The sequence below is a fragment of the Vitis vinifera genome, chromosome 13, assembly GCF_030704535.1.
Source record: "Vitis vinifera cultivar Pinot Noir 40024 chromosome 13, ASM3070453v1".
Classification (NCBI taxonomy): domain Eukaryota; kingdom Viridiplantae; phylum Streptophyta; class Magnoliopsida; order Vitales; family Vitaceae; genus Vitis; species Vitis vinifera.
In genome coordinates, this window is record NC_081817.1 from 29,635,332 (window position 1) to 29,661,027 (window position 25,696).

At 37.5% G+C, this 25,696-nt stretch overlaps 2 protein-coding genes across 2 annotated transcripts; both read left to right on the forward strand.

The window, feature by feature from the left end:
* The first annotated feature begins 1,752 nt into the window (after positions 1–1,752).
* LOC100264866 (serine/threonine-protein phosphatase PP2A-2 catalytic subunit) lies at positions 1,753–25,696 on the forward strand. The gene is made up of 11 exons (XM_002270342.3): positions 1,753–2,116; positions 10,289–10,345; positions 14,983–15,066; positions 15,791–15,862; positions 20,043–20,114; positions 21,042–21,082; positions 23,255–23,321; positions 24,419–24,610; positions 24,723–24,812; positions 24,905–25,012; positions 25,285–25,696. Exons 1-11 carry the CDS (start codon positions 2,024–2,026, stop codon positions 25,348–25,350), a joined length of 942 nt encoding a protein of 313 aa, XP_002270378.1. The 5' UTR covers positions 1,753–2,023; the 3' UTR covers positions 25,351–25,696.
* On the forward strand, positions 2,093–6,428 carry LOC132254980 (uncharacterized). Its single transcript, XM_059742195.1, has 2 exons — positions 2,093–2,189; positions 2,268–6,428. The coding sequence occupies exon 2, from the start codon at positions 3,758–3,760 to the stop codon at positions 6,080–6,082; it is 2,325 nt and encodes a 774-aa protein (XP_059598178.1). The 5' UTR covers positions 2,093–2,189; positions 2,268–3,757; the 3' UTR covers positions 6,083–6,428.

Here is a 25,696-nt window from a genome sequence, read left to right on the forward strand (position 1 = left end):
TGCCCAACCCATGCTCAACTTGGGTTAATATGGATAATACATGAACATGTTAGAGTCAGACTTTGGTTAAAAAAATACAAACTCCGAGATATTAGGGGATAAATGCATTAATTCACTATAGTGGGGCATCATATGGTTATAGCATGTTAATACCTATCTCTATAATCAGTCGAAATCCAAACCTACACACTATTCTTTATTCATTACTTTTTAATTAAATTATTTATTTATTTCATTTCAAATATATATATATATATATATATAAATATAACGAAACAACTCTAATATTTACCATTTTTAAAATGTTTTAAAATGTTGAAATTTGAGTTTAAAATTATAATTCACCTTAAATTAGAAACTAATAATATTGTTTATGACTTTAGTATATATTTAACTTTATAATATTGCTTATATTTTATAACATTACATTCCATTATAATCCTTTTGTTTTCATAATCGTGAAAAATCATGAGAAGTGTAGAAATTTCAACTCAACTTTAGATTGTATTTGACATTTGGGCCTAGCACGACTTACTTTTCTAACCCATGCAAATTGCAATCGTAGTAGGGGGATTTAGTAAACTATATTTCAAAATGCATCTATTTTGTCCTAGTTTATTTTACTTTATGTTATAAGCTATATTTAGCTAGTTCAAGTGAGATGGAAGTTAACTAACCAAAATTCGTCGATAATGATTTGAGGAAGTGTTTTTAATATTTTTAACACTTCAATTTTTTATTTTTTAAGAGTTCGTTTAGTAGTGATTTTAGAAAATACTTTTAATATTTTTAATACTTTAAATTTTTTAATATTAAAGTATTAGAAAAATCATAAACGTTTTTTAAAATTACTATCAAACATACTTTAAGTATTAAAGATGCCAAAAATATTTTAAAAAATCATTGTCAAACACACTCTTAGAGTGTGTTTGGTAATGATTTTAAAAAATATTTCTGATATTTCTAATTCTTATATGTTAAATTTTTTAAAGTGTTAAAAATGTTGAAAGCGTTTCCTAAAATCACTGTCAAGCGGGTTCTTAAAATGCATTTGACAGTGATTATAGAGAATGTTTATAATATTTTTAACACTTTAAAATTTTTATCTCTCAAGTATTTATAAGGTTAAAAACACTTAAAAAATGTGTGTTTGATAATAATTTTATGAAGTATTTCTATAATTTTTAATACTTAAAAAATGAAAAATTTAAAGTGTTAAAAAAATTAGAAATATTTTTTAAAATCATTATCAATTATATTATAAACTCCCGACAGTGATTTTAGAAAACACCTTTAACATTTTTAGTATTTTAAAATTTTTATTATTTAAGTGTTAGAAATGTAACAAACGTCACTCTAAATTAGTTTTGTGTCAACTTGGTTTTCAACCATAATAAGGATGGATTGGATTTGGGAATGGTGAAAATCAATTCGGTTGATTCCCATTTTTGATTATCTTGCCCAAAAATGGAAAAAAATTGAACCAAACTCATATTTCAAGATTTTTATTTATTGTGATTTATGGTTGTTTGATGTTTAACAATATTTTTTCATATTTATTACTTGTAATCTACAATTCCTCATTATTAAGTTATAGTAATTAAAAAAATTAATTGAGATTAAAGTCCAAATTAATTTTCATCTAATTAATCATCTGTATGGATCTCAAAAGAAGCTTGATTCTATTCAATATCTGCATCACTGGAAGTGGCTTAAAAGGAAAAAATTCTGAATGAAAAATAAAACCGAGGAGAGGGGGCGGGGGCAAAGGTTTATATTTGAAAAGGTGAGGCGGTAATGTTGTAATTAATGTTGGTGGCAGTTGAATGGGACTGAGATAAAAGGGGGATCCAAGCCTTCGCGAGGGTTTCTCTCTTTGGTTACACCACCACCACAGCCTCATCCCTCTCCAGAGCACAAGAGCAGCGAAATCTAGGGTTAGGGTTAGTGTCAGCTTCCAATCTGGCTGTTTCCATTTGATTCTGAGGAGTGCCTCTAACTCCCTACAACAGCAAGAAAGAGGATGAGTATGGATCTGATCTCTTCCGACTCACATGGCAACCTTGATGCCCAGATTTCTCAGCTCATGCAGTGCAAGCCCTTGTCCGAGCAAGAGGTTCTCTCTTTCTTCTCTACGCCTTTCTTCCTTCGTTTCAAACATCATTTCGGCATCATTCCCTTGTTTTCTGGTAATTTACCTCGGATCTAGGGTTCTTTTGCCCTACCTTTGAAGCCAATCTCAGTTTTATCACTCTTTTTATCTGAAGGGGTTCCGTTTAATTTCACTTTGGTGCCACTTGGAGGTTGATTTTCCATATAAGTGGGCATGAGATACTGTCAATTGGGCCCCTGAAGGAAATTTGGTCTAATGTATTTTCTTGAACGAATATGTTCATGGTGTAGCCGGTGGAAGGAATTGATCACCAAGCGCACTTCACCATTGGGCATGACGTTTATTATTCCTTTTTTCGCCCTTTTTTTTCGTCTACATCATCCTCCGAGGTCGAAGGTGTTTCAAGTTGTTGAATGCTATGCCTTTCCTTTCTCAGCCAGCCGTTCATTACATTTACAAAAGGGAAATTTCACCAAACAACTTTATATTAGAAAATCTCTGTTAGAGTGAACGATTTCAGTTAATTTGTGATCTTAGTGTGGTTGGAAATAGACGCCTATATGATGGATTATATGAATTAAAGCTGTCTTCATTAACGACTCTTTCTTCCTTGCGTGCTGACAAAGTTAGGACCAAAAGAGTTGTTAATTAAAGAGACATCTTCCATTGGTAAACACGGACAAATGGGTTATATTTAAAGGACAAGAATGAGAAAATCAATTGAATGGCATCTCTCCGCAATAGATTATATAAATTTTGGCATGTAAGTATATTCCAATAGAAATAAGTCATTCAGAACTAAGGCTCTATTTGGTTTACCAGAAAACGTGGAGGAAAAGAAAAATAGTAGAGAAAAAGGTAAATAAAGGAAAAAAAGGTTCGAGGTTTTAGGTTGGAGTCTCAAACAATAAATATGTTACAAGGAAAGAAAATGTAATCTAGTAAAATTTTCATCCACTTCATCCCAACCCTTTTTTTAAACAGAAAATGAAGAGTTTTGAAATGTATAAACTTCCCCAAGTTTCCATTATAATTTTTTTGTCTTTCACTATTTTCATCATAAAGAAATGAAAATTGATAATCCTTTAATTTCTCCTTTTCGTATATGGCCCCTAAGATCTAAATAATGCCTAAATGAAAAGGGTCTAACATCTAGTAAAATAATTTTGGAAATCATTCACTGGTTTATTAGTGGGCTGTTCTGACCTCATTTAGAAATGAATACTTGATCCCTGTCATTGATGACTCATGATTGATAGATCTAGTGCCTAGAGAAATTAATGTTCTTTAAACAAGGGATACATTAATTTCTCCCTTGTTTAAAGAACATTAATTGTTCTTTAAACAAGGGATGAAAAACACTATATTGGTGCTCAATTGAAATTTTTGAGCTTGTTTTGCTTTATTTGCCCTACAACATGAGCTCCTAAATTGTGTTCTTGGACTAACTATGTTCAGCTGTAGTTGCTGTGTGCTATTTGTTGCACATGCGTGTGTGTTATGTGTAGAGGGCATCATAGAAAATTTTCAAAAATTTCTCCAAAAGAAAAAAATGACACATTATATCTAAGGTATATTGGGTGATAAAGAGATTAGAGAGTGATTAGATGAAATGAAAATAGTAGAATCAGAGGGAGAACGAAGATGTCTAGAGGAGGTAGAAGACGGTTTACTGTGGAATCTAAAGCTTATGATCTTGTGATTGATGAAGTAGGAGGAAAGCTGAGAGGATGCATTTGGGAGAGATGTAAAGGGCTATCATCTTGGATCAGATTTGGAGATGCAAGCCTCAGTAGTCTGCTGGTAGGTGTGGAGTCCTGCTGTAGAGATAGAGATGATAGTAATTGGTCCCTCGCATGGGAGGAGGAGAATAGGAAATATAGATTGGAGCGTCGTACAAATGAGGCAGGTAGATTCATTCTCTGTTCTGTTCGTGATTTGGAGGCAAAAAGGTTTTGCTTAATTTTTCCAGAAGGAAAGAGGCTATTTGGAGGATGGAACACCTTGGCTGAGAAGCTGAGAGAGGTTGGGGTAGCTCCTTTTAGAGGAGTAAAGGACCCTCTTTCTCTTGAGGTGCTGAAGAAGGAAAAAGAGCCTGATCAAAGGACATATGCAGATGTAGTAAATCTGAGATTGGGGAGACTTGGGGACAAGGTTTGGCTGGAAAGGGGAGGGAGGGTGAAGCCTGGTAGATTAGAGCAGCTTGGTCGTTGCTTAGTGGGTAGATGGGATAAGGTGGAGAACCATCCTCCTGCGTTGGTTTTTCTGAAAAACTGGGCTGTCCACGCTTGGCTCCTCAAAGGAAAGCTGGACATAGCTGTAATGGGAGGTGGGCTATTGCTATTTGAGTTCGAATTGATGAGTGAGGCCGAGCGTGTTCTTGCTAGAGGGAAGAGAAAGGTTCTAGGCAGTGTTTTAATGATGGAAAGATGGCACCCGGAGGTGGGGTGTTTCAGCAATGGTGTTTTTGCTAGAGAGGTATGGGTGAGAGTGGTAGGTCTTCCCCTTCATTTATGGAATCGAGAGGTGTTTAAGTTGATAGGAGATGGTTGTGGTGGGTTCATTGCTGTGGACAACAAGACGGAATCAATGGCAGAGCTGCAATGGGCTAGATTGTTGGTGAAATCGGTGGGCAGGGACACACCTTCCTCCGTCCAGATTGCGGATGAGATGGGGTGCTTCTCAGTCCAGCTGTGGTGGGAATCCCCACCTTGGTTCTCTCAGGTGGTGCCGGCGGGAAGTGCTCTCGGGAAAGGGGATGCAGTGGCTGTAGAAGTTGCAGGGAGTGGGTCTCGTGAAGAGTGTAGAGGAGGCGTGATCGTGAAGGTTGGACAGCCGATGGAGCAGAGGGGAGCAGGTGAGCCGCCCTGTGGTAGTTCTTCTAAAGGGATTTCAGGCTGTCCATATGAGTTGGCTGGTAGGGGGCCTGGAAAGGAGGTGACTGGTGGAGAAGACAGCTGCGGGATCAGCAGTCGAGGGGGAGGGAAGTTAGCAAACATGGGAGGTTTTAAATCTGGGCCAGCTGCTTGTGTTTTTGGGCCTGATTGGGAGGCCCAAGCCAGGAGCGGGCTTGGAGATGGTGGTCTTAAGTCAGAATTTGTGGGAGTCCAGACGTTTGGGCCAGATTGTGAGCCCAGGCCCATCACCTTAAAAGGGTGGGTAATGGGCTGCGAGGAAAGGCCTTTCCTCATAAAGGGGTTGATCGAGGGCTGCGAAGAGAGGGCCGACATAGGTTTTGAACCGGTGTTGGGGGGATTAAGAGAAAATAGGGCTTCTCCTCGTGCCGAGGTCGGGGGGATGGAGATTAGGGCTTCGATGGAAGCTTCGGGTGGCCAAGTTAAGGAAGACGGGGGGATCGCTTGCATCCTTGGAGGAGATTGGAGGGATTCCGAGTCTCTAATGGCGAAGGCGAGAGCGCGGATGTCCGAAGAAGCGCTGCTAGCTGAAGCATCCAGGTACGAGCCCGTCATCGATGTTCTTGGGGGGGTTCGGGTCCACTTCTCTTCTTCTTCTCTTTCTGGGTGCGATCGGGCTATGGTGGTGGGGGTTGTTAGGGATCCGGTAGTTATTGACGAAGAAGATGGGTATCATGCTCCGTTGCGAGCGTTGTTGACTGATGGCAGGCCGTGGGAGATGAGTACAGAGGGGGGAAAGAACAGGGGTGTCAGGTCAAAGGAGAGTGAGGATCTGGAGGAAGAAGAGGACCAGGGCAGCGGTTGGGATGACAGTAGCTTGGCTAAGTTCAGCAAGTCCTTGGGATTCTCGACAGTTGGTGTTGAGGGGGAAGTTCTTAAACTTCTGTTAAGGCTGAAATCAAGGAGGGATCAAGGCAAGAAGAAAGGAAGTTCAGGGATGACTAGGTTTGATAGGGAAGTGAAAAAATTGGAATGGTCGATTAATTATGAAGGAGAAAGCAGGAAGAAAGGCTCGGATAGAAGAAACGGGGACAGAGCCCTGTGCCTCAAATGAAGATTAAAATCCTATCTTGGAATGTCCGGGGGGTGAATGACAGAAATAAGAGGAGTTCAATTAAGGCCTTAATTAGAGCCCAAAAAGTGGATTTGGTATGCCTGCAGGAGACTAAAATGTCTCAGATGTCTCTAGGGGTGGTGAGAAGTCTTGGTGTGGGGAGATTTTTAGATTGGGGAGTTCTAAATGCGAGAGGGGCAGCTGGAGGGGTGTTGGTTTTTTGGGACAAAAGAGTGCTGGAGCTGGAAGGGATGGAGGTAGGTCTTTTCTCCGTCTCCTGCCGGTTCAAAAACTGTGAAGATGGTTTTAATTGGATTTTTTCAGGAGTGTATGGCCCTACAGTAAAGAGATATAGAGAGCTGTTTTGGGAAGAGTTAGGGGCCATCCGCGGGCTATGGAGCGATCCTTGGTGTATCGGAGGTGATTTCAATTTAATTAGATTCCCGAATGAGAGCAGAAGAGGGGGAAGATTGTCTTCTTCAATGAGAAGATTCTCGGAAGTGATTGATGAATTGGATTTGAGGGATCTTCCCTTTCAGGGGGGTCCTTTCACCTGGAGTGGAGGCCTGAATAATCAAGCTATGACCAGGTTAGATCGTTTCTTGGTGTCGGAGGATTGGGAGGATCACTTTAAGGGGGCGGTGCAGTGTACCCTCCCTAGGCCTGTGTCCGACCACTTCCCTATTCTATTGGATGGGGGAGGGGTTAGAAGAGGTCCTGTTCCTTTTCGGTTTGAAAATATGTGGCTTAAGGAGGAGGGATTTAAGGATCTGTTGAAGGGGTGGTGGCAGAGTCTAAGCTTTAATGGCTCGTTTAGCTTCATCCTTGCTGAGAAGTTGAAGGCATTGAAGGCTATTCTAAAGTCGTGGAATAAGGAGGTTTTTGGGCAGGTGGGTGTCAATAAGAAAGTGGCTCTGGACAAGGTAAATTTCTGGGATGGTCAGGAGAAGCTTCGTCCCTTATCTTTGGAGGAATTGGAAGCTAGAAAGGCAGCAAAGGGGGACTTCGAAAAATGGGCCCTAATGGAGGAGGTTTCTTGGAGACAAAAATCAAGAGAAGTTTGGCTTAGGGAGGGGGATAGAAACACAGGCTTTTTTCACAAAATGGCTAACTCCCATAGAAGGAGAAACTGCCTGTCCAAGATTAAAGTTGATGGTGTATGGCTAACTGAGGAGCAGGAGATAAAGAGGGGTGTGGTTAGAGCCTTCAAGGACCAGTTGACTGACCCGGGGGGCTGGCACCCCTCTATGGAAGGTCTGGATTTTAATAGAATTGGTGATGAGGATGCAGCTGGTCTGGAGGAGGTGTTTTCAGAGGAAGAGGTCCTCAAGGCTCTTTCAGACCTGAACGGGGACAAAGCTCCGGGTCCAGACGGCTTCCCCATTAGGTTTTGGCAATTTTGTTGGGATGTTGTCAAAGAAGAGATTATGGGTTTTCTGTTAGAGTTTCATGAGCGCGGCAGATTCGTTAGGAGCCTAAATTCGACCTTCCTGGTCCTAATCCCAAAAAAACCTGGAGCCGAGGACCTTAGAGACTTCAGACCGATCAGCTTGGTGGGCGGATTGTATAAACTGTTGGCAAAAGTGTTAGCCAACAGACTTAAGAAGGTAGTGGGCAAAGTGGTGTCTTCAGCTCAAAACGCTTTTGTTGAAGGAAGACAGATTCTTGATGCTGCCCTTATTGCCAATGAGGCAATAGATTCTCTGTTGAAACGAAACGAGTGTGGATTGTTATGTAAATTGGATTTAGAGAAGGCATACGATCACATAAATTGGAACTTTTTGATGGTTGTATTGCAAAGCATGGGATTTGGGGAGAAGTGGATTGGGTGGATATCCTGGTGCATCTCTACAGCAACGTTTTCAGTTTTGATCAATGGCACCCCGGAAGGCTTCTTCAACAGCTCAAGGGGGCTGCGGCAGGGGGACCCCATATCTCCTTACCTATTTGTGATAGGAATGGAGGCCCTTAGTAGGCTGATCCATAGAGCAGTGGAGGGAGGGTTCCTTTCAGGCTGTAGGGTTGATGGAAGGGGTGGGAATGGGGCCTTAGTCTCTCATTTGCTGTTTGCCGACGACACATTAGTGTTTTGTGAAGCTTCCGAAGATCAGATGGTCCATTTAAGCTGGTTGTTGATGTGGTTTGAAGCCATATCAGGTTTGAGAATCAACTTGGACAAAAGCGAAATTTTACCGGTTGGTAGAGTGGAGAATTTGGAAAATTTGGCTCTTGAGGCTGGCTGTAAAGTGGGTAAGCTGCCTTCTTCTTATTTGGGGATCCCTTTGGGGGCAAACCACAAGTCGGTGGCTGTTTGGGATGGAGTGGAAGAGCGATTTCGGAAACGGCTGGCCTTGTGGAAGAGGCAATTTATTTCCAAAGGAGGGAGAATTACTCTAATTCGGAGTACATTGTCAAGCATGCCTATATACTTGATGTCCTTACTCCGAATGCCAAGAGTGGTGAGTCTAAGGTTGGAGAAAATTCAAAGGGACTTCTTGTGGGGAGGGGGTGCTTTGGAGAGGAAGCCTCACTTAGTTAACTGGGATACTGTTTGCATGGATAAGAGGAAGGGGGGTTTGGGAGTTAGACGTCTTTCCATCCTTAATAGGGCCCTTCTTTGCAAGTGGAATTGGCGGTTTGCGATTGAAAGGGAGAACTTTTGGAGGCATGTCATTAGTAGGAAGTTTGGGGAGGAAGAAGGGGGGTGGAGTTCTAGAGAAGTGAGGGAGAGTTATGGGGTAGGATTTTGGAAGGAAATAAGGAAGGAAGGTGCCCTTATGCAAAATAAAGTCGCTTTTTTAGTGGGGAATGGTAGAAGGGTAAAATTTTGGAAAGATATATGGTGGGGGAATCTCCCCTTATGCAATTCTTTTCCCTCCTTGTATGCTTTTGCTTTCTCTAAGGAGGCTTGGGTAGAGGAGTTTTGGGACACTTCGGGAGTGGAAGGGGCTTGGTGTCCTAGATTTTCTAGGCCCTTCAATGATTGGGAGGTGGAGGAGGTGGAGAGGCTTCTTTTGACAATCCGAGGCGCAAGGCTTAGTCCTATTATGGAAGATAGAATGATGTGGAAAGTGACTTCGAATGAGAGTTTTTCAGTTAAATCGCTCTATAATGATCTATCTTCAAGAAGAGCTGGTCTTTTCCCTCATGGGTTGATATGGAACCCTAGTGTGCCGTCCAAAGTGAGTTTCTTTGCTTGGGAGGCTGCTTGGGGTAAGGTGCTTACTATGGACCAGCTTAAAAAGAGGGGTTGGGCTGTTGCTAACAGATGTTTTATGTGCTGTGAGGAAGAGGAGTCAATTGATCATATCCTTATTCATTGCTCTAAGGCAAGAGCCTTATGGGATTTATTGTTCGCCCTTTTTGGAGTGTGTTGGGTCCTCCCTTATTCGGCTAGAGAGACCCTTATTGAATGGAGGGGCTTTATGTTGGGCAAGAAGCATAGAAAGGTGTGGAAGGCAGCCCCGTTGTGCCTCTTTTGGGCGGTTTGGATGGAAAGAAACAGGATTGCTTTCGATAATGAGGACTTTTCGGTTCATAGGTTGAAGAATTCTTTTGTTTGTAATCTTTGGGTGTGGACAAAATCAATTGTAAATGTAGATCCTCTCACTTTACCTAGTTTTCTTGATTGGCTAGGCGCTAGATGAGGGTCGGGTTTGTTTTCCTTTCTCTTGGGTGTGCTTTAAGGGTCCTTTGTATACTCCCTGTATACTTTGGGCTTTCCTTTTGGTGCCCTTTTCTAATATAATTCTGTTTTTGCCTATCAAAAAAAAAAAAAACACTATAGGAAGCGATTAAAATTGTGAGGTCTATCCAAACTGGTGAATACCATGGAATATGTGATGAGTTGCATTAGAATTTGGGTATTAGTGATTGAGGTGGAGAAGTTCCAGCCAACCCAAAATTCTTCCCCAATCTGTGTTGCCCATAAACAAATGTTTGGCTGTTGTATGCATTGTGTTTACTTTGATGCACCTTCTGTAAGGTGTTTTTTTAATATTATTCTTATATACTATTAAAAAAAAGAAAAGGTGGGTTGTTTTCCTATTTCCCATATCCACTATAACAACCAAACAACTTTCATTTCTCATTTGGACGTGTTTTTTGTGTCATTATTGATGCCATTTTCCATCCTATTAATGGATTAGTGTTAGTGAGGATCTGAAACCATATTTGGAGGTCTAACAACTTTCTTTGCGGCTGTAGGTTAGGACATTATGCGAGAAGGCGAAGGAGATACTAATGGAGGAAAGTAATGTTCAGGTATCCTCATTTGTCCTTTTTAATGCTATTTCTATCATTTTAATTGCATTTGTTCAGTTCCAGTATTTGTTTTGTTTTGTCGTCTGAAAACTAATTTTTACAGTTTGAACTGATGAAGTGAATAGTAGTTCCGAGGTTGAGTTACTGTACCTGTAGCTCATTCGAGCATTGTAGTGGCTAGTAAATGCCTAGATAGCTCAAAATTTAGAATCACTCAGTTCCTATTTCTCATTTCCTATTTACTGGCTGTGATGTTTTTCAATTCATATGGCTTACTAATAAAATGATAATCTGAAGCATTCAGAATTCGTGAACAAAAATTTGAGGTCTTTCCAGGACATTATGGTGTGTGCTATTCTGAGGTTGTTTGGAACATTTCTCCCTACACTCCAGTTGTGACAGTGATTGTAGTCATTTTGTGTGGGAGTGTTTATAGGTGACTTAAATGTGGTATTCACTGCTTTAGTTTCAACACAAGGTGTAGTATAAGATAGAGGCATTTATTATTCATCATTTTAGTGTGGAATATTTATAAAGTAATTTCTAGTTTTCGGCCATGAGACTCAATAAGGCAGAATTTTCTTCTCCGTTTTTTTCTTCCTAAAGGCAAGCTAGTGAGATTCAGAACGCCAGAAAAGGGGTCACAACTCTGGTTACAGGAAGTGTGCTTAAAGCACTTGAATAAGGCAAAAAAACCACACACACACACACACACACACAAACAGAAGGGCTCAGCAAAAGAGTACCTATCAGAAAAAAAAAAAAGGGCTCAGCAAAAGAGGCTTAACCATCATCCTTGGCCTCAAGTAATGAAATCTGGAAAAGAAAAACTGCCCTGCCTCTAAAGAATCCTAAACAAGAGAACAAGGACTTCCAGAGAAAAAAAAATTGTGCTTAATTTTTTACCAGTTCATCCCTTCAAAAGTTTTATCCTCCACTTCCCTTTTCTTTTATGATGACAAAGTCTTCATACCAAATAAGGCATCACCCATGAAATACTAAAGATAGAAAACACCAAGACTAGGGGCTTTGAGGATGGGAAAATGTATAAGGGTATGATTGGTTGATTCCTTTCCTGACCTACACAGATTACAACAAGATTCTTCTTTTAATAAACTAATCTAAAGAAAGGATCTTCTTTTTAATACAATCCTTATTTATCTATGAAAAAAAAAAAATCTAAACTCTAAAGAAGGGATCTTTTTGTTTACCTATTGAAGATAAATAAATAAAGAAGGGATCTTTTCCAAAGCAGCTTCCCAAGAAAAAAAAACCAACCTTGGCTGAGCATTAGACCCCCACTCTCGTGATGTTAAACTGGAATGTTTGCCTAGAGGGAAGGGGCTCATGATGGAAAGATACAACTAAAATACAACATTTTTTGGTGATCTTTGAACTCATGTTTCCTTATCCTCTTTGACCACATGGAGGTAAATGCAAGCCACAAATCTCTTAACCAGCTGTAGCTTCCAGTCACGAGAATTGCTGAAAAATTGTTAGCTTCAATAACTACTTGCACCAATTGGACATCAATAATCTGTGACCACCCTTTTTGTCCTGATGAAAGAGCTTCAGGAAACAATCAATCAGTGCAGCAGTCTCCTATTATCAAACATCCTTCCAAAATTTAGTCCTTAGCCTACTTCCCACCAAGACACAACTAAAACCTTCAAAAACATCTGAAACATTATAATAGCTTTTGAACAAACCACACCAATAGGCCTGACTCCCCTTTCCTCCCTTTCTAGCACGCCGATTCTCTCTATTTCCCCATACTTGACCACCACAACTTTTCTCATCTATATCTATTCCCTGCAAACCTCCATAGCTACTTGCCCCTCAAAACTTTATTGAGATCAAGCAGCCTTCTTGTCCTTAAACCACCTTCCTTTTTTCTCTGTCGAGTGAGTAGTCTGCCTCCATAATTCTGTCTTTCCGAGTGGGAGTCTCATCAGTGTGTCTGATCTGTCATGCACCTATATTGGCATTATAAAACAAGAGAAAATATATTGGAAAACTCAACTTAGTATTTTGAATGAGTTGGTTTACTCATACCCTCTCAGGAAGATCTTTTGGTAAACAGAAGACATTTTATTTAAAAATACCAATAAAAGGGGTAAAACCAAGCATATAGGAGGTATACAAAGATCCTCAAAGGGAAGAGAGGGAAAAAGTAAACACACTAGAGCAACCCCATCCAATCAACGAAATATGGTGTGGAGCAACACCCTGTTCCCAAACAAAATTTGAACCAAAGAAAAGGGTGTCTAGATAAAAGAATCCTTTAGCAATTGAATTTGACTGCTCCAAGCCTCTGAAAGTTCTTTGGTTTCTCTCTTGCCAAATGATCCAATACAAATACAAGGGGGCTAACCTCCAAGCTTGGTTTTTCTTGCCCTTCGTTTTTTCCTGACAGAACACCCATGTCATCCTGACAACACATCTTTCACCGAAAGAGACAGCACTCTAAACACATCTAAAAGTGAGAATGATAGGTGCCATAGGCTACCATCTGCCCCATTTTGAGATATCATCTTTTACTAGATGCTGGCCTTCTTTTAATTGTTGAATCCCAGACAGCTTTAGACTTACAACATGCTCTCAAAGACAATCTCAAATAAGTAGTAGATAAATGGTCCATTTTCCAACCTAACATGATTGTTAGATGCATTATATTCTCCACTTACCTCATTGGGGAAGTCTCACCCTTCTCCAAACAATTGACATTTAACCTAGAGACAGTTCCAAACTAAAGGAGGATACCCATAAGCCACAGAAGAAGTGTTCTACTTTGCACCACAGAAAACAAAGTATTAATGGCAAATAGAGGATGTGAAATCTCTATACCTTGACCCTCATCCTTACTACCTCAAAATCTTGTGGAAACTCTTTTCGCCATTCTAGAATGAACAGAGAGAGAGGGAGAGAGATCTTGCCCACAATATCTGCTTTGAAGCTATTTAACTTTGAATTGATGGCTTCATGGGTAATTAGGACCAGAAGTAGGGATTTGCTTATCCTTCATAAAAGTATCTTGAACCTCTAAAACAATCGTCTTTTTTTTTTTTTTTTTTCTTGATAGGCAAATGAAATATATATGTAAAGGGCCAGAAAAAGTGCACCAAACCTCAAAAACAATTGTCTTAGCCACTCATTTGATCCTGTTGGCAAGGGCCTTAGCTAATATGTTAATTTCTTTTGGTTTAACTCTCTCATGGAGTTTGTCTAACTATGCAAGAGCAGCTCTCTTATTTTGTTGGCTAAACTTGCTATTTTTCTTCCATTACAAGAAAACTTCTCTTTTTTGATGGTTAGATTTGTTATTTGGGTTAAAAGACATTCTATTCTTAGGAACATTCATCCCTCTTTGATTAAATAATGCACCCACTTTTCTTATGTTCAAGAACTTACTGATCCCTTCCTGGGCTCGAATTGTGATCTTGGCTGTCAGTCAGCTTTACTTATGCATGTATGGGGGCCTTTTGCAACTTTTCACAACAATATATACGTTATGGTTTCTGTATTTTTTTCCTTCTTTCTTCTTTTTTGATTGGCAAACAAAATTATATTAAAAGAAGCTAACAAAAAGGGTGCAAGCAAAGTATGCCATTATTGCTGTATGACATATGGCAGTTAACCATTTGGCCTTTTCAGGCCTTTGACCAGGCTCTTTAGTGAAGTTTGGTGATTTAGGACTGACCTTGACCATACACCTTTTTTGCCTTATGAAAAAAAACCAAAGTTTTGATGATAAGCTGGTGAAGATGGGCCCTTGAGGCTTGACTCTAGTAGTAAAGGGTTAGGGTGGGTTTGTGGGAGATTATAGGTTCAAGTCCCAATGAGGACAAAAAGAGGGAAAAAAATCTTACCTATCAAAAAATGGCTGGTGGAGACAGAACAAAAAATTGGCAATCCTTGGATTTGTACCAGAAAGGCATTTATTGTAGTCTTGCTCTTTTAACTCATGTAGACATGTTCTCTTTGGTGAGAGGATGGGATCTATCCTCTCTTTTATCTACTATACCGATTATGCTTTCATTTTCTCTGGAATTAGTATTGGTCTGCTTATCTATTATATACCATTGCATGGACATTTTATTAAATTTGTGTGTCAAACCTTCTATTTTCCTGTCAATCTTTAACTGCTTCAAAAATTTCCAACTATTATCATTTGCTTAGCCTTTTTCCACAATAAATCTGATCTTTCCAAGCCAATTTTTCCCCATATAAATTCCTATATTGGACTTTTATTCAGTGATTATAACTCATGAAATCCCAGAGAATTACTCATTTAAGTATATGGCCATGCTTTTAGTAGGTTGTGCATTAAATATTGTGCTAAAAAAGTGGAATCTTCTCTTAGACCAGGCTTGGCAATCAATGTATACTGATATGAGCTTCTCCAACTCAATCTTGATTGTAATACGCTCTAGTAGTTTGGGTCCCCAATTAAGTGCTGTTTTGGTGTGGTTATCGTGTAGCTGTAAAATTGCATGCAATTTCCTTAGTTTCACATGATTTTTGGATTTCTCACGTCATATGTTTTTTGTTCTCTTCTCCATCATGACTCCAGCCTCTTGTCTAAGTTTAATTTTTTTTTCCTTTTTTTTTTTTTTTCTGATTTGTGTATTGTACAGCCAGTAAAAAGCCCTGTGACCATATGTGGAGATATTCATGGGCAATTTCATGATCTTGCAGAACTTTTTCGAATTGGAGGGAAGGTATTTCGTCTGTGGCCCTTCTATACTCCTTTTCTCTTGGGTTTCTTTGTTTGAGCTAGGGAAGAAAATTCTGAGTGCCAAAGGTATGCTAATGAGGATGGAACTGGACATGAGGTGCCAGTGCATGTTTAGTTTTTGAAAATGAAGCTGCTTTACTGTGATTTTTTATTTTCTTTCTCGGAGCATGCTTAATACTATTTCATATGTTTTTTTAATAAATAAAAATGATTATGATTATAATGTGGCAGCTGGGATTCTAGCCCAGGTCTCTATGGCGATAACATGGAATCTTACCACTAAATTACAGCCACCAATATAGCTTAGTATTATTTCATATCTTTGTTCATTAATTAACACTTCTAATATTTATTAATATTTTTTAGAACAAAAGCCCAATGTTGAGGCTCTAAATACCCTTGCCTTGGAATAAATTGTCCTGTAAAAGAAATCTAAAGAATATCATTCTTATTGACATATTTGGACACTAGCATTTTAATGTAAAGAACAAACTAATATGACTTATTTTGTATTTTTACCACCTAAAATTGATGTATTTGTGAATTTCTGTATTAGTTTGTCTTTGTGTCTAACTGCATCTTCCATAAAATAAATTGAGCAAGTTCAAGTTCTTTTTTTTTTTTTCTACACCATCTGTTTCCATCTGTTTTTCCTTTCTGTTCTCTTTAAGTATGAACTTGATGATGTCTTTTTCCTTAATTGTTAGTGTCCAGATACGAATTACTTGTTCATGGGAGATTATGTGGATCGTGGGTATTATTCAGTTGAAACTGTCACGGTAAGTATCAGTTGAGTCATTGTAATTTTCAACTCCTATCATAGAAGAAAAACTTCAGATTAGACATGCACATCAATTTTGTTTAACTTTCAAAACACATATGCTCCTTGTCAGTCCAACGCGTGCTTGGCCAACTATCATGCTATTGCTTTAAGTGTTGTTTCATTTAAAGGAATAAAACAATTGCGTATTTGGAAGAATAACCTCCATCTTTTATAACCATCAAAAATAATTCTTTTTGGACAAAAATACCTTTCAAATATTTTATCCCTATTTCACATCTGGAAAAAAAGTAGTGGTAAAAAAGTCAAATTGAGGTTATATTTACAATTTTCAATAAGTGGGGGTTATTTTTCTGATTGTGGAGCTTATTTTATCCCTTTGGCATAAATATTTTTTGCTTTAATGGCAGTATGAAAATTTCTTTATCATTAATTTATTCTTATGAATGTTCTTCACTATATTAGCATAGTAGTTAACTATTTATCTTAGTTAACTATTTATCAATGTTCTTCACTATATTATCTTAGTGGTCAACTATTTATTTCGCAAATGATAAATAATCCCAGAAATAGGCTAGTACTGAAGCAATAATTAGTGCTTGACTATGTTACTTGGGTTATGCCCTCTTTACTTGGGTTATCTTAGTGCTTGATTGTTTGGCATTTTAATATATCTTTATTTTCTTTTGAAAAAAAAAAAAAAAAAGATAAAAAGAATAGTGCTGGAGTGTTTTAACTTAGATACAGTATATTTAGCTTGGACTAAGCTCTTTTCTAGGTTTGTGCTTAGGCACAATGCTCCTTGTTAACATGCCTTTGGATCCCTCTTGAATTGTGAGTTCAATATCTTCATTTAGTCTCAGGAAATTTTTGTACGCCTCCTTTGAGCTCCTTAAGGTTTATTAATGAAAAGGGAACGAAGAATCCCATTTTGACCCAATCAAGGTATTTTTGTTGTAGATTGTGTTTGAAGCTAAGGTTAGTGGTTGCTGGTTATTTGACTTCTATTTAGAATTTGGGAAGTCCTCTCTGGTAAAAAAAAAAAAAAAAAAAAATCTGATCACAAGAAATTCATATGATTTTTGGAATTTTTTAATTTTGGATTTTTTTTTAAATTCCAAAATTATTTTATTTTTTCATCTGATTCAATTACAAGTTTTCTATGTTCTAACTCCGATATTTGGAAGGTTTGGGAGTTCTAGCCAGAGAATTAGAGTTCTGATAGACTACTTTATTTGTTAGGAACTAGAATAAAATGAGTGGATATTAATTTTTACACACTTTGGAATAGTTAAAGGTGAGATTCCGTTTTTCTTTTTTCCTTAGTGAGAATCCTAGAAAGGCTTTAGTGAGACTCTTAAGGTTTATCCCATCTCTCTCTCTCTCTCTCTCTCTCTCTCTCTCTCTCTCTCTCTCTACCCCCCATCAGTTAGAATATGTTTTTCTTGAGATAAGGTTGCAATTAATGAATTTAAATTTTTTTTTATTAAAGAGCATTCTCATTGGAAATTATTAAGCACAATAATTTTGGATTTGTTGACAAAATAAATTAGGGCATATAAGGATTTAGAAAAATGATTAGAGATGGGACTTGACAAATTTATGATAGTTTGTAAAGTATTTTTAGCTACATTCAATTCGGATTTTACCATAGTTGTTGCCCTTTTATTTTTTGTGATAATCGAGGAACCTTCCATGGCCGAGCCCTTTGGACTCTTCATGGGGACTCAAACCTCAGGGTGCTAACCATGCTCTCGCCACAACTTACACTGGGAAATCCCGGGTATTCAACTAGTAGTAGGAATCGAACCCAAGACCTACCATGGTTGTCACCTTGTGATCTATATGACGTATTGTTTTTCATATTTTTGTATTGTATATGGTGTAATATTGTGATCATAGTATTTTTTGTCAAACAGCTTTGTTGTCCACACTTCTTTCCTTATTTTAGCCCACAATTGTTTTCTTATTTCTCCATTTATTATTCTGTACAGTTAGCATATATTATTTGACAGATTATAGTTTACATGTATAGGGCTAGAATCATGCGGGAATTTATTTGCTTTTATTTGCTTTCCATGTATAGCATCCTTGTAAAGTCTATATATAATATGCAAAACTCAAGGCCAAGGTATTCGGCCATTCACACAATATTTTGACATGGTATTAGAGCTTGTGTTCTGAACCTAGAGTTTACACACTTTCTAGTTTTTCTTTGGGTTTTCTCGGATTTAGCCCTAGGGGCTCTCAGACTCTAGCCCAGCTTTTGGGTTCTTTTTTTTTTTGTTTTTTTTTCTGGTGGTTGTGACAACACATCTATGGTGTGATCTTGGAGTTTTCTTTGGGTTTCTTCGCTTCTAGGCTCTTGGAGATCTTCGATTATTTGGAGGTTTGTTATCAGATTTAGGCTCTTTGACGATGTTTTTTTTTTTTTTTTTTGTTTCCAAGGCTATTTCTGTTTTCGTAATGTTTGGAGAATATTCTATTGTTCGTTTCAATGGCAAAAACTATCTTAGTTGGGAGTTTTAGTTTAAGATGTTTGTGAAAAGTAACAAGCAAGACAGAGTCTCTAAGTCACCTACAAAATTTGAGTACCGGACGATGTCTCTTGCTTGTTCTAAAATCATTTGGCTTCGAGGTTTGCTTGCGGAGTTAGATTTTTCTGAGACCGATCCTACACCTCTACATGCCGATAATACAAGTGCTAATCAGATCACGACCAATCCTGTCTATCATGAGCGCACAAAGCATATTGAAGTGGACTGTCACTCTATCCGTGCAGCCTTTGAAGCTCGTGTTATCACTCTTCCACATATTTCCACTGACTTACAAATTGCTGATATCTTCACCAAGGCTTTCCCTCGTCATTGACATTGCTAAGTAGCAAATTGATGCTTGTTGATCAACCTGCATCAATTTGAGGGGGGCTGTCAAATGACAACTTTGCTGTCCACACTTCTTTCCTTATTTTAGCCCACACTTCTTTCCTTATTTTAGCCCACAATTGTTTCCTTATTTCTCCATTTATTATTCTGTACAGTTAGCATACATTATTTGACAGATTATAGTTTACATGTATAGGGCTAGAATCATGTGGGAATTTATTTGCTTTTATTTGCTTTCCATGTATAGCATCCTTGTAAAGTCTATATATAATAAACAAAACTCAAGGCCAAGGTATTCGGCCATTCACACAATATTTTGACATTTTTAACACATCTTCTTTCATATGTGTGTATATATATGTTTGTGTGTATGTACATATGTATATTGTAAGAATATAGTTTAAAGCAATATGCAATTGATTTTACAAAAGATAGCAATTTTAAAATAGGTGAATATAAGCATTCAATAAAGCATATGTATGTAAACATTGAGCATTATAGTTTTGATGAAATCCCGTAATTATACATTATATTTTTGCCCATAAACCATCATAAAATATGAACTTATAAACTTCAACTATATTTTTAATTACAAGGTCCAACTAGTTTGCCAAAAAATACCATCATGCCAAGGTTCCAAGCTTCCATAAAGGTTGAACCGATATTTCTAAATAAGAAATGATGAGAACATACAAGAATGCTTGTGTACATGTATGGACTATTGACATGTGTATTTGTGTGCCATCTTCAAAGTTCTAAATTCATCTTGAACACCCCATCCCTAAGAAAAGAGAAAAATAACAAAGGAAGGTGAGATATTAGACAACTTTTCATTCTTCTTTTGTCAATACCCTTAAGGTTAGCATTTAAATTGGTCTTGAGGGGTTGGGATAGGTAGGTTTCAATCACCATTTGATGCAATGTTACCTATAAAAAGGGTCAACATTTAAATCATTCTAATAAGACATGTTTCGCTCAAATAACACCTCCTAGGCAATTTCCATAAAGCTGCAAACTTCCATAGATGCCTCCCACAACACACAATGTTTCTTTTGCTTGGGATCACCTCCTTTCTTTCTCCCATTGTTATAATATAAATAAACATTGTGACACTTCTTAATCATATAAATAATATTAAACATCATGTATTATATATGTATCAAAAGATACACTTGAGATATGTACTGGTAATATGTATCTTTTTGCATGGAAATTATATCATATAGTGTATCATAAGTTCTTGACAACTATTATCATAATCATTTTGGTGACATTGGTTGGCTTTTATTTCAGCTCTTGGTGGCCCTGAAAGTCCGTTATCCACAACGTATCACAATCCTCAGAGGAAATCATGAAAGCCGACAGGTATTCTATTATTTAATTTTCCTCTTTTAATTGTGCGTTTATCCTTTTTTTTTTTTTTAATAGGCAATATAATTTATTAAAAAGATGTTAAAAGGGGTGAGCCCTAAAGGATGTATACAAATAAAACCCAAACAAAGTTTAAAAAGAAGAAGAAGCAGCAGCAGCTAGAGTCCAAGACAGACTAAACACGAAGAACATAAAAACTAAGGACTAGATTGTCATGATGTCCCCACTTCTATACTGTTTTGCCTCTTTTTCCTTCGCTTTTATAACCTGTATCATCCGCTTGGAATGTTTTAAAGCCTAGTCCACAGATAATCACATAATTTGACGGGTAGAGAAGTGAGAAGCCCTGAGGAGCCAAACCCTAAGAAGGGAAACATGAGAGACCCAGAGAGGAGAGAAAAAAAAAAGTGGATTAGATTGTCATAGTGTTCTCTCTCCTTTGTTTTGCCTTTTCTTTCTTTTCCTTTGCTTTAATAATCTGGATCATCCACTTTGAATGTTTTAAAGTATAAGCTACAGACATAAATTGACAGGTAGAGAAATGCTTGCTTTTTCCATGGGCACTATAACATGATTTGGACTTACTGATATGCATATTATTGGCCCTCACTGCTCTCCTTTCCTCTTTCTGATATGCTCTCCTTTATGAAACAGCTGGAATGATTTGGTAGTGGTAGTAGTGATGATGGCTTTTTTTTGGTTTTGTTTGGGTTTCCTTGATTTCTTCACTAGGGGTTGTCTTCTCTATGAAATTATTTGAGGTGCTTTTTCCTGTTTGTCTAGGTTATACAACATTATTTTCAGAAATTCTATACAATTGTTACTCTCTCTCTTTTTGAACTTATTAATACTAATGATATTTGTCTCCCTGTACTCTGGTGAGTGCTATCTACTGATATTGGCTCATGCTTTTGCCTGCAGATTACTCAGGTTTATGGGTTTTATGATGAATGCTTACGCAAGTAAGTTTCAAGTATCCTTGATCTGAAAGACAATGCAACAAATTATATTCTACCGTTGTTGAATCATTTTAAGGCAAATTTGCTGAGTCTGCATCTATTTTACTAACTCTCTCTTTCTCACATACACACGCATTCACTCTCTCTCACTCATTCACTCATTCACTCATACACACACACATGGTGCTGAATAATGTTCTTTCTTGCTGTCCTTGAAGACTGGCTCAAGTGGAAAGGGGTTGGGGTGGAGAAATGGGAGGTCAAGTCCCAGCAGGGATAGAAAAGGAAAATAATGTTCTTTCTTGCTCTAAGTTTTTATGCAGTTATAATATGATTGCTTATTTACTTGTTATTATTCAATACTCTAGCTGTAATGTCTGTCCCACTATGTTCCTAATTCCTACTTATCAAAAGGAAAAAAAAAAAAAACTAGTTCTTAATTCCTATCTTGTCTGTTACAATTCATTATATTCTTCACATATCGTGAATAGTTCCAGCTTTATCTTCTGAATTAATTGAGTCTTCTTTATACCTATGTTTTGCATTGAGGTTCCCTATATTTGCCACACCTTATGTTCCTTGACACTATCTACTATTTGAGCTTAAATTCAAGGTAGAGGAGTCGAGGCATTGGTAGTATGGAGTTCTGTACCATTAGTATTTTAGTTTATGCTAGATTGCTCTTGATCTTTTCTGATTTGTCCATTCATACATGTGCAATGTTCCAAAATAACAAATTTTTGTTATAAAAGAAAAGGGGAATGATGTTTACCTAGTGAGGCTTTGTAAGAAGGATACTGTTGATGATAGGATTGAAGTGAGATTTATGTTTCTGTTCCAAAGTTTTTGAGATGGGCACCATGAGGGAAGAAAAATTCACTTGGAGGAAACATGTCAAGTCACTGTCCCATGCCCTCAATAGGGAGGTTATTCAAAGTGATCAGGTGGTGTGAAACCTTTAGTCATATTAAAACTGGACTAGATGTCTGAACTGGTTGGACGGCATTTGGCTTTTAATTTGGTTGATATCCTAGTCTCCTTGACCTTTTACCATTTAAAAGATTAAAATAATATTTATGGCATACTCCTTATGTTAGCAGTATTATGCTCTCAAATTATATTAGATTATTTTTATAACTTCTTACTTGCTGATCATATTTGTTTCTCTTTTTTTTTTTCTTTTCTAATATTTTTTTTATAGTTTTTCCACCTGTTTTTGTGTCATGAACATTTTGGCTAAGCTGTTCCAGAGTGAGCCAACCACTTTTCTTGTCTGGAGTCTTTAAAACATTGATCCAATCATATGAACGGGAATCCCCAAAATATCCAATGGAGTGGCTGAACAAGAGGGATGAAAGACTCTGCATAGTGGGAACAAGGCAAAGTTGGGTTGGCTTGGTGTGTACAAAGTTGCATTAGCATGACTGCAGTATATTATCATGATAAAGTAAGCCTGAATATCACTTTAAAGCCCAAAAGTTCTATGGGAAAATGCCCTTGGAGCACCTTCAGCACAAATTAAATCACTGTGAATCAAATCATTTATCCTTACTGCTGCGTTTGTTGGTAACTCCCTTATCATCTACCATGGATGTATTTGCTTCTTATTCCTCCATTGTAGCTGTGCCAATTTTTTAAACCTGTTTCTTTGAACACTGGCCATTGCTATTTTTTGAGAAATATTTCCTTTGAATTTGATGGGTACTTAACAATCAAACAATACCTGAGAAGCAGTTCTCCACTTTAACCATCCTGCATTCTACTTGGAATGTTCTCCCTGATAATAAACAATTAACTTTTGATTTAGGTACCTTCTGATTGCCAATACCATTATTCCCTGATCTTGCTAAAGTCTTATACCATATACACTTTTTAGTCTGACTTGCCACAAAATCTTTGGATTCTGTAACTTTCCCATAGTTGTAGCTTAAAATTTATAGCTGTTCTAGTCTCATGAAATAAAACAATGTGAATGTCATCAGCAAACAATACGCATCATGGGACCTGCTTCTAGATATGCCTATCTTGTTGGATAATATTACTTTCATGATCTGTCTCACTTGTTCATTTTAGTGACATTCTATGTAGGTGGTGTCATGCAGCATATTTCCCTCTCCTATTGCTTCTTGAATATCTGTATTCTGTACTGATACTCCTTTTTACTGTTTCTGACAGGTATGGAAATGCTAATGTTTGGAAGATTTTTACAGACCTTTTTGATTATTTCCCATTGACGGCCTTGGTTAGTAGAATTCTACATTTTCACTATTATTTTCTCATGTTATCTAAGGTCATTTTATGGTTATCCACTAGTATTTCTTACTAAGAATTGAGGTCATTAAATTGTTGCTTTCTTATTATTTTCCAGAAGCTTTCTTGAGTTGAAATAGCAAAATGAATTTTGTTATTTCTGTTCTACCTCTGTTTTTTTTTTTTTTTTTTAATGCCTTTCCTGATTTTCTTGAGTTGAAATAGCAAAATAAATTTTGTGATTCTCTGTTTTTTTTTTCTGCCTTTCCTGATTTCCGTTTGTAGTGTTAGACCACCACTTACCCCATAGGCTTAAGCTATATTAGATATTTTGGCTAATGCAACACACTATCCCAAATATGATATACTTTGGCACATGTCAACAAATTAAGTAGTAAATTAGATGAAGAGGCTTGAGCACAAGACCTTCAAGAACCATAGCTCCTATACCTTGTGAAACTGCACTTACCCTAAAAGCTTTAAGAATGGACCAAAATAATATATCAAGCTTTAGGATTTACCTGGCAACATATACTTTCTGTGAAGCTGGTTTTGTGCTCTTTTGTGTTTTGATATATTAATTCCTATCTTTAGATACAAGACCTCCGAGAACCAAAGTTCTAATGCTATGTGAAAGAGTGACTTCAAAAAGCTTGAAATGTTAGGAATGGACCAATAATATACCAAGCTGATTATCACTTAACATTTGCATTGTCGTTGTGTACTTCCTGTCTTCTTGTGTAGCTGGTTTTGTGCCTTGTAGTGCTTGTATATATAACTATCCTTATTATAAGATTAAAAAAGAAAAAAGAAAAAGGAAAATCATTGGGGTGTTCCCCTTTTCTTCTATATGAAATTTGTTGTTTAATAAGGAAGTACATGTTTTAGTGTTTCTAACTTTGTAGATAAATGTTAAATTAGTAGTGGCCTTGATACATGTAGTATGGGGTCATAGATTTTTCACAGAACAAATCAAACTGCTTGTTAGTATTTTCCGACTGCAGTCTGTATGTTGCTGTGTTTTTGTAAGGGAACTTAGCCTTTTTTGTTAAATAACCAGATGGTCTTTTTCTTTTTTTGGACTTTTAGGTTGAATCTGAAATATTTTGTTTGCATGGTGGATTGTCCCCATCCATTGAAACACTTGATAACATTCGGAATTTTGACCGTGTTCAAGAAGTTCCTCATGAAGGGCCCATGTGTGATCTCTTATGGTCTGATCCAGATGATCGGTGTGGTTGGGGTATCTCTCCCCGTGGTGCTGGATATACTTTTGGCCAGGTATGGTTCAGATACCATTTTTATGTTTATTTCTTTCTCCCACTTCTCCCCCAAAAAATGGTGTTCTTGGAGCCTTTACTAGTTTCTTCACATGTGAAATACATTATTTCAGGACATATCTGAGCAATTCAATCATACTAACAACCTAAAGCTGATTGCTAGAGCTCATCAACTGGTTATGGAGGGATTTAACTGGGGACATGTAATTACTAATTCTTCAGTGGCTGGGGCAAATTTTGATTTGTTCTGTATATTAGGTGGCTGGGTTTGTTAATTTGACATTGCCTGTGACAGGAACAAAAAGTTGTCACCATATTTAGTGCACCCAACTACTGTTATCGCTGTGGAAACATGGCATCAATTTTGGAAGTTGATGACTGCAAAGGTCACACATTCATTCAGGTTTGTCTCTTTTGCACTCACGTACAAAGACATGCATGAAGGCACATAGGCAAATGAACATGATGAAAATTTTTCAAAATAAGCTGGGCTGTTTCTCATCCAAGCTTACTTCAAGTACTCATTAAATCATGTGACACATGGGAAACAGCAAGATTTTGCCTGATTTTGTCATTGGCATGGGGGCTTTTTCCAAACTAATTACTGCATGCAGTTGTGGTAGCGATCTAGTTTTAGAGATGGTAATAGAGTTGCTCATGTTCTTGTGGATGCAGTTTGAACCAGCTCCAAGGAGAGGAGAACCGGATGTAACCCGCAGAACGCCTGATTACTTTTTGTAGTGGTGCCACCCAGTCACTCAATTTCCTGCAGCATCTTCATACTAGTCTGAATGAGGTGTTAGTAATCAGGCTGCTAGGCTTTTATTACTGGTGGTGGGATGGTCCAGAAGCATGTAAAATGGGCATTGCTTAGGCCCCCTTGCATTTAAATTATGTAGGCTGTGCAGCTGCCAATGCTGTAGTGTATCATTTCCTGCTTAAATTGGGGTGCTATTTTGGTTTTTTGTTTTTGTCCTTTTCTTTGTCATAGATTTGCTTCTTCCTTTTTTCCTTGGGGCTGTAGAGGGTACAAGGAGATTCAATTTTTTATTTGGCAATCTAATTTTCTCTTATTTCATTGCGTTAA

Bases quoted from the DNA above. Each gene is read 5' to 3' on its own strand.
- LOC100264866 (XM_002270342.3), top strand. From the start codon at position 2,024: ATGAGTATGGATCTGATCTCTTCCGACTCACATGGCAACCTTGATGCC. The intron at 24,611-24,722 runs GTATGGTTCAGA...ACATTATTTCAG, and splicing joins CTGGATATACTTTTGGCCAG to GACATATCTGAGCAATTCAA. The intron at 25,013-25,284 runs GTTTGTCTCTTT...TTGTGGATGCAG, and splicing joins AAGGTCACACATTCATTCAG to TTTGAACCAGCTCCAAGGAG.
- LOC132254980 (XM_059742195.1), top strand. From the start codon at position 3,758: ATGTCTAGAGGAGGTAGAAGACGGTTTACTGTGGAATCTAAAGCTTAT.